The 9,617-nt window shown below is 39.4% G+C and overlaps 1 protein-coding gene across 1 annotated transcript; it reads right to left on the bottom strand.

The window, feature by feature from the left end:
* Positions 1-1,827: 1,827 nt before the first annotated feature.
* On the bottom strand, positions 1,828-9,317 carry LOC130367167 (olfactory receptor 2D2-like). Its single transcript, XM_056569571.1, has 3 exons — positions 9,303-9,317; positions 2,040-2,973; positions 1,828-1,937 (listed from the first exon to the last, which is right to left on the bottom strand). The coding sequence occupies exons 1-3, from the start codon at positions 9,315-9,317 to the stop codon at positions 1,828-1,830; spliced, it is 1,059 nt and encodes a 352-aa protein (XP_056425546.1).
* Between the last annotated feature and the right edge of the window lie 300 nt (positions 9,318-9,617).

Consider the following 9,617-nt stretch of genomic DNA (forward strand, 5'->3'; position numbering starts at 1 on the left):
TGGAAAAAAAATTGATTGTTGTTCTACATAAAGAGTTCTGACAGTATTGCTGCTGAGGTTTAAGAGGTGGAGGTCAACTTGCCAGTGCTAAGAACATGTGCCACCTACTGCATCAAACTGGTATGCATGGCTTTCATTCCAGAATGTAGCCTGTTCTAAAGATGAAGCACAATATATACAATACAGTACATTCATGTCATAAAGCAGAAGTAGCTGAGCAGATAATGTATACAATACAGTACAATCTGCTGGTATCATGTTATAGAGCAAGAGGAGCTGAGGAAATTATATATGCAATACAGTACATTCTGTGGGTACCATGTTATAGAGTAGTAGGAGCTGAACAGATGACTAAACATTACAGTACAATCTGCCAGTAACTTGCTATAGAGCAGGAGGATCAGAGCAGTTGATATATACAATCCAGTACAATCTGCAGGTATCATGTTATAAAGCAGGAGGAGCTGAGCAGATGATATATACAATACAGTACAATCTGCAGGTATCATGTTATAAAGCAGGAGGAGCTGAGCAGATGATATATACAATACAGTACAATCTGCAGGTATCATGTTATAGAGCAGGAGGAGCTAAGCAGATGATATATACAATACAGTACAATCTGCAGGTATCATGTTATAGAGCAGAAGGAGCTGAGCAGATAATATATACAATACAGTACAATCTGAGGGTAACATGTTATAGAGCAGGAGGAGCTGAGCAGATGATATATACAATACAGTACAATCTGCAGATAACATGTTATAGAACAGGAGGAGCGGATCAGATGATATATACAATACAGTACAATCTGCAGGTATCATGTTATAGAACAGGAGGAGCTGAACAGATGATATATACAATACAGTACAATCTGCAGGTAACATGTTATAGAGCAGGAGGAGCTGAGCAGATGATATATACAATACAGCACAATCTGCAGGTATCATGTTATGGAGCAGGAGGAGCCGATCAGATGATAAATACAATACAGAACAATCTGCAGGTATCATGCTATAGAGCAGGAGGAGCTGAGCAGATGATATACACAGTACTGTAGAATCTACAGGAAACATGTTATAGAGCAGGAGGAGCTGAGCAGATGATATATACAATACAGTACAATCTGCAGGTATCATGTTATAGAGCAGGAGGAGATGAGCAGATTATATATACAATACAGTACAATCTGCTGGTATCATGTTATAGAGCAGGAGGAGCTGAGCAGATGATATATACAATACAGTACAATCTGCAGGTATCATGCTATAGAGCAGGAGAAGCTGAGCAGATGATATATACAGTATAGTAGTTTCTAAAGGTAACATGTTATAGAGCAGGAGGAGCTGAGCAGATGATATATAAATTACATTACAATCTGCAGGCATCATGTTAAAGAGCAGGAGGAGTTGAGCAGAAGATATACACAATACAATCTGCAGGTATCAGACTGTGAAGCAGGAGGAGCTGAGCAGATAATATATATACAATACGGTACAATCTGCAGGTATCATGTTAAAGAGCAAGAGGAGTTGAGCAGATGATATATACAATACAAAACAATCTGCAGGTATCATGTTATAGAGCAAGAGGAGCTAAGCAGATTATATACACAATACAGTACAATCTATAGGAATTATGTTATAGAGCAGGAGGAGCTGAGCAGATGATATATACAATTCAGTACAATCTGCAGGTATCATGTTATAGAGCGGAAGGAGCTGAGCAGATGATATATACAATACAGTACAATCTGCAGGTATCATGTTATAGAGCAGGAGGAGCTGAGCAGATGATATATATACAATACAAAACAATCTGCAGCTATTATGTTATATTCATAGCCACATTTGGGTCCAGAAGTACAGGTATATCCTGGTGTGCTAAGTACCAGATGTTCAGGGCATACCTGTCTCCTCTACAGGTTAAATCCAAAGCTGTAAGCAATTAATGGAGGAGAAATGAAACAAACAACACAATTCTGTTCCCAAGGTTCAGGTCATTTTTATTCATCTTACATTATCTATACATTATTATACCTTTGCTAAAGATTCCATGTTTTTTCACTATTTCCTGTAGAGATTTTTTAATGTCTTTGTTCCTCAGACTGTATATAATGGGGTTGATCAGAGGAGTAAATACAGTATATAACAGGGATATGACTTTACTAAGGTTCATGCTTTTTCCTTCTTTTGGGAAAAGATAAACGCTCAGTAGAGTAATGTAGAATATGGAGACCACAATGAGGTGGGAGCTACAGGTGGAGAAGGCTTTCTGTCTACTGATATTGGATTGGAACCGTAAGATGGTGACAATAATATTACCGTAAGATATGATAATTATTGTGATGGGGATTACCAGCACAAGGAAACACATTACATAGACCTCTAACTCAAGAGCATAAGTACTGGAGCAGGCGAGTTCTACTAAAGGCACAAGATCACAGTAAAGATGGTCAATGATATTAGGTCCACAAAACTTCAGCATCGATACTGTTATGGTGTAAATCAGTGCAATGGAAAGACCTAACACCCAACATATGGCGGCCAATACCACACAACGTCCACTTGTTATTATAGAGGAGTAACGGAGAGGATTACAGATGGCCACATATCTGTCATAAGACATCACAGTGAGAAGAAGACATTCAAATCCTTCCGAGACTAAGAAAAAATAAAACTGAGTCAGGCAACTTATAAAAGTCATGGTCCCCCCATGATTCAGTAGGATTCGAAGCATATTAGGGACAATATCTGTGGTCAACAAGATGTCACTGATGGACAGATGTGAGATGAAGAAGTACATTGGGGTGTGGAGGTTCTTGCAGGTGGACACCAGGGTGATGATCAGGAGATTCCCACATATTGTCCCACAATAAACAAACAGAAGAAGACAGAACAGGACAATATTTGAATATTTGCTGGACTGGAATCCTAAGAGGAAAAAATATTTGTCCACAGTCAGATTGTTCCCCTACATAAATAACAAAAAGAAACAAGAAAATAGTCATCTACTTGTTTATTAGTTTGAGCTGAAAACAATAAATACTTTTCTATAATAACATTGACACATCCTGGTTAGGGAAACGGTTTAACCTATCGCTTGCCCCAAACCACTGTTCCTACCTACTTGGATAATCCCTACACTGGACTATATGCAGGAGTATGTTCAAGAGTAAGACTATGTGTGTTAAAGTGGTCATAAAATTTAGAAAATACAGTTTAGTTACACATTGGAAGATAAGATACAAAATCAGAAGGCAAAAGGCAACATCAGGAGACAAGCAGTAGGTCAAACCTAGACAGCATTGTATTGACTGGCAAGGAAATTGTCAGGGACTGACCAGGGGACAGGGAGAGTGAGCCCTAAACTGACCCTAAAACATCTCTCCCTGCCTACTTTCCCCATCCACCCTAAACAGTGGATCGACAGCTGGGTGCTGGTCCCTTCCTGAACCAAAGGGGCCTATAAAAAAAAAAAAAAAAACTAATAAATAGTCGGTCACAAACCAGAAACATAACAGGAACATACAACTCTCTAGTATAAGTTCAGAGCACACAGAGCAGTGAGCAGCACAGAGGACTCTATATCAGCGGACATGAACAGAGGACTCTATAGATAAGCGGTCATGAACAGAACTCCAAAGATCTGAATAAAGAACTAATGAACATATAGAGTTCAAAACACCAGACAAGAAAAACGGATTAGTCTGAATAGACTCTAGAACAAAACAGGAAAATACAATGCCACCTAAACCTCCAGTAGACAAGCAGTCCCCATGGACAGGTAACAGGGATGCCAAGTTAACAACTCAGAAGACAGATATAACAGGATATAATATAGAATACTGTTCCCACTGAACACAAGACAGGAATAGCAATCTCTCAAAACCCCTCCAGCAGACACAATTGTCCCCTTGGAGCAGAAACAGAGATGCCAACATAGGACACTGTTCAAACTGGACACTCTACTCCACTAAAGGAGTAGCCATTAATAATAAATCCAAATAGACTACTGGCCAGCAGCACACTCCACAGTGTGGTCAAGAAGCTGACCCAGTAGAAAAACAGAAATATAAAACACAGAACATCATATAAATGGATACAAGAGAAAACACAGTGTGAACAGACACATAGCAGAAAGGATATACAAATCCTGCAACCAACTATACATGGCTTAAACCAGGAAATACAAAGTGCATGCTAAAGCAAAATAGTAGATAGATTAAAAGCACAAATAAAGAGTGTTTCACCTAGAGCTCCATGCAGCATGTCCAGCATGGCAGCAGCAAGATGTAAGGAAATCCATCAGTAAATGAAGTATCACCGGTACTGAAGCTAGTCAGTGCTGCACTTAAGTAGACACACCCTAAAGGCTATTGGACAACAGAGGCTGAGGCTGAAAAAGCCAGGTACATTAACTATTCCCTAACCAGGGAACATAAAACTGTTCACACACAGCAAATCCAATAACTTTGTGTGAACACAGACCAAGACAGACATGACAGCAATGTAAGAAAACATTCAGAAGGTTAGGTACAAAAGGAAATATGATAAGAAAAAACGAAATGATCCAGCACTTGAAGAAACTACAGCTTTATTGTTCGATCCTCTTTACAAACAGCATGGAACAACTTTAACACTTCACAAAGTCTGACATATCTTGACACGTTTCGAGCGCATGCCTAGTTCCAGTTGCCTTGTGAGTGTAGTCCCCACGCATCCGTGCACACGTGGCGGATTCGTGAGCTGAATACTCTATTGCTTTACAAAAAATACATATATTTAATATATCTTAATATGTTATTGCTGTGAATATTGTTAACACTTCTATAAACTTTAATAAAAATGATTGCTAAACAGAAGGTTAGGTACAAGGGGGTCAGAACATAATCAGGCACAGGGTATGCAGGAACACTGGTGATGGCAAAAACCTCAATCATGGACGTTGTTTGCATAGGGAGCAGGTTTTAAGTGTCTCACCCTAGGGGCTGTGAGCTTCGGGAGCGGATTCAATTGGTCAAGCACTCACCCTATTTTCACCACTTATAACTTTCAATTTTTTTTTCATATAAGGTGTTGAATGAAGTTTTTTGGTACCACTTTTGTGTATATGTTACTTTTTAACCCCTTCCCGACCCATGACATACATGTTCGTCATGGGTTGGGTGGGCGGACATGACAAAGGCCTGCTGGTCGGGTCTGCGTCATGACTGAGAGATGTCCGCTGCTATCAGCAGCTAACATCTGCGGGTAATGACAGACATTGGAGATCGCTCGGATGTCTATCATTTAACTACTTAATTAGCGTGATCTATTCAGATCACAGCATTTAAACATTACATACATCTATTCCTGATGTCTATCGGTCCCATTTGGGTTGCTAGGGAAGCCTGAGACCTTACCTTGTCCTCTGCATCTTTCCTTGCTCTCTGATTGCTTAGGGCTCCCTTTGGCAGCCCTTAGCAATCGAGCACAGATTTTGGACTTTTTAATTTTTTTTTTACTAGTATGCCATTGACTGTCTGGTTTAATTAACATTATATTTTTATAGTTTGGGCATTTACACATGCGGCAATTTTTTTACGGGAAACGGGGGGTGATTCAAACTTTTATTAGGGAATGGGTTAAATCACATTTATTAACTTTTTTTTACACTTGTATAGCCCCCATAGGGGACTATAATATGCAATCTTCTGATTGCATACACTGATCAATGCTATGCCATAGCTAAGCATTGATCAGTGTTATCGGCGCTCCATTGCTGCAGCCTGGATCTCAGGCATGGAGCAATCGAGTGACAATTGGATGCTAAGGAGGAAGGAAGGGACCCTCATTGCGTGTTCTCAGCTGATCGGGACACCGCGGTGGTCCCTATCAGCTCTGCTAAGCTGCCAGGAAGTGTTTTTTTTTAACATTTTAGATGCAGCGATCAACTTTGAACGCCATATTTAAGGGGTTAATATCAGACATCTCCATGATCAGGTCCTGGCCGTTGCTAGGTGCAGGGACCAAGCCGCTATTCACAAATTTTGGGAATATGATGTGACCAAAAAGCAGCAGATTGGCATATTTTTTTTTTTTTTTTATGCTTATGCCGTTCACCGTACGGGATCATTAACATTATATCACTATGATCATATGGCATAGCATTGAACAGTGTTTGTAATCAGAAGATTTCATGTAATAGTTCCCTATGGGGACAAAAAAATGGTGTTAAAAAAAAAAGGAAAAAAAGTTTCTATATTACAGTATTCTATTCATTTTCACGGGCTCCTTTGCATGTTAATATTGGCTGGCCGAGGCTCTCAGTTCCCTGCCCCACTCACAAAAATTGTTCACTGCTTTTTAATAAAAAATGATTTTGTTTTAAAACATTTAAATTGTGTTGCCTACAAATTTAGGCATGGCCACAGTATCAGTTTTACATCTTTCATTTCTTTATTTTTGTGATAAATAAGGAACGTATTGAAATCCAGACTTTTCTAAGCAGGGCTGAAATAATCATTATCAATAAACAGTAGCTACAAAGTTCACAGGTTAAATATGTGGTAAACCATAGTCAATTGACCTACCAAGAGCATAGTCAATTGACCTACTTATTATGCAAATTAATTGTCATCTCTGTCCATTTTAGGAACTGTCCAGAGTAAAAGAAAATCCCCATAGCAAACATATGCTGTTCTGGACAGTTCCTAAAATGGACAGAGATGTCAGCAGAGAGCACTGTGCTCATGATGTCAGCAGACAGCTCTGTGTTTCAAAAAGAAAAGAATTTCCGCTGTAGTATTCAGCAGCTAATAAGTACAGGAAGGATTAAGATTTTTTTAATAGAAGTAATTTACAAATTTGTTTAAGTTTCTGGCACCAGTTGATTTAAAAAAAAAGTTAAGGACAGATCACAGCAGGTGTCAGATGCGATCGTCTTATCTAGATGCGAGAAAGCCGTCTGCATCTGTACATTATACAGGACGATCGCAGCGGGTGTCAGGAGTGACACCCGGGGCGATCTGTCTATTGGCACAGGTACTACTACTCCCACCATGGAACAGTCTGTTCTACGCTGGGAGTAGTAGTACTAGCTAAAAAAAAGTAAAAAAAATGTGAGAAAAAAGTGAAACACACAGACTTTATTAAATACATCATTAAAATATATTACTAATAACAGAATTTATTCGGATCAAATCGATTTTTTAAAAAAAAATTCGGCAAATCATTTTTCAAAAATTCTCTCGCTCATTTGCTTATCTCTTACAAATTACATTTGGTCCTGCAGAATCAATCCTCATATGGCTCTGTAAAAATGAACAATAATAATATTAAAAATAATAATAATATAATATAATATTATGACTCTTATGAGAGATGAAAAAAACTAAACCTCAAAAACTAAATGTATCTATAAAAGTAATATTCAACTTCTTTTACATTAACAATATGTTTTCAGATAGCTGCTTGTGTGTTCATTTTTTTTGGGTCATTTTGTATTAAAAAAAAAAGACAAAAAAGTGTCAAAAATTCTTTGTGAGAACAAAACCTCATGGCTACTTGATCCTAATCTTTTCTGTTTGACTAAATTCACTTCAAACAGGTTTTAAACAGCTACAATATATCAGTATATGTAACTTGCGTATTTTGGTAAAGACTTTGCTGTTCTGTCCAAAAATTGTTGAAAACATTTTACAACAGATAGATTGACGTCAGTTTAGAAGGATTACTGGACATTGCAAAACATCAGCACAAATTCTGCCCGAGCGGACCCAGATATAGGAGATGTGTGGGCCCAGATAAAGAAGATGTGTGGACCCAGATTAAGGAGATGTGTGGACCCAGATGCAGAAGATGTGTGGACCCAGATAGCGAAGATGTGTGGGCCAAGATAAAGGAGATGTGTGGACCCAGATAAAGGAGATGTGTGGACCCAGATAAAGGAGATGTGTGGACCCAGATAGAGGAGATGTGTGGGCCAAGATAAAGGAGATGTGTGGACCCAGATAAAGGAGATGTGTGGACCCAGATAAAGGAGATGTGTGGACCCAGATAAAGGAGATGTGTGGGCCAAGATAAAGGAGATGTGTAGACCCAGATAGCGAAGATGTGTGGGCCAAGATAAAGGAGATGTGTGGACCCAGATAAAGGAGATGTGTGGACCCAGATAGAGGAGATGTGTGGACCCAGATAAAGGAGATGTGTGGACCCAGATAAAGGAGATGTGTGGACCCAGATAAAGGAGATGTGTGGACCCAGATGCAGAAGATGTGTGGACCAAGATAAAGGAGATGTGTGGACCCAGATAGCGAAGATGTGTGGGCCAAGATAAAGGAGATGTGTGGACCCAGATAAAGGAGATGTGTGGACCCAGATGCAGAAGATGTGTGGACCAAGATAAAGGAGATGTGTGGACCCAGATAGCGAAGATGTGTGGGCCAAGATAAAGGAGATGTGTGGACCCAGATAAAGGAGATGTGTGGACCCAGATAAAGGAGATGTGTGGACCCAGATAAAGGAGATGTGTGGGCCAAGATAAAGGAGATGTGTAGACCCAGATGCAGAAGATGTGTGAACCCAGATAGAGAAGATGTGTGGGCCAAGATAAAGGCGATGTGTGGACCCAGATAAAGGAGATGTGTGGACCCAGATAAAGGAGATGTGTGGACCCAGATAAAGGAGATGTGTGGGCCAAGATAAAGGAGATGTGTGGACCCAGATAAAGGAGATGTGTGGACCCAGATAAAGTAGATGTGTGGGCCCAGATAAAGGAGATGTGTGGCCAAGATAAAGGAGATGTGTGGGCCCAGATAAAGGAGATGTGTGGCCAAGAAAAAGGAGATGTGTGGCCCAGATAAAGGAGATGTGTGGCCAAGATAAAGGAGATGTGTGGCCAAGATAAAGGAGATGTGTGGCCAAGATAAAGGAGATGTGTGGTCAAGATAAAGGAGATGTGTGGCCAAGATAAAGGAGATGTGTGGGCCCAGATAAAGGAGATGTGTGGCCAAGATAAAGGAGATGTGTGGCCAAGATAAAGGAGATGTGTGGCCAAGATAAAGGAGATGTGTGGTCAAGATAAAGGAGATGTGTGGGCCCAGATAAAGGAGATGTGTGGGCTAAGAAAAAGGAGATGTGTGGCCAACATAAAGGAGATGTGTGGACCCGGATAAAGGAGATGCAAGGAACCAGATAAAGAAAATGCGTGGACCCAGATAAAGGAATATGAAGAACCAAGTAAAGGAAATGTGTCGACTTAGGTGAAAAAGATGTGTGAAGGAGATAAGTGGACCCACCCTTGTGTCTTGTAGCTCTTACCTCAGATATGTTCATGTTCTTTCTTTCATGTAAAAAAATAGATGTGTTCTCTGAATATTGAGCTGAAAAAAAAATCTGTAGAATTATATACACAATGACAGTGGATAAAAGCAGGTTAATATTATAGTGAGCAGAGAATAAAGATCAATAAGGTTATGTTCATTTACCAGCTTCATATGTTTAAACAGAACTTTCCACCAAAAGAAATACAAATAAGTTCCTAGGTTATATAGGGGCAATTATCCTAACAAAAAAACTCTATAGGATTTGTATAGGTAAGAATATATAAAAAAAATTATTAATAAAAAAATAAAA

Source organism: Hyla sarda, chromosome 4 (assembly GCF_029499605.1).
Source record: "Hyla sarda isolate aHylSar1 chromosome 4, aHylSar1.hap1, whole genome shotgun sequence".
Classification (NCBI taxonomy): domain Eukaryota; kingdom Metazoa; phylum Chordata; class Amphibia; order Anura; family Hylidae; genus Hyla; species Hyla sarda.

What these genes read in the sequence shown, in the direction of transcription:
- LOC130367167 (XM_056569571.1), bottom strand. An exon ending in ACATGGAATCTTTAGCAAAG is followed by an intron (nt 1,938 to 2,039) that starts GTATAATAATGT and finishes AATTGCTTACAG; the next exon opens with CTTTGGATTTAACCTGTAGA.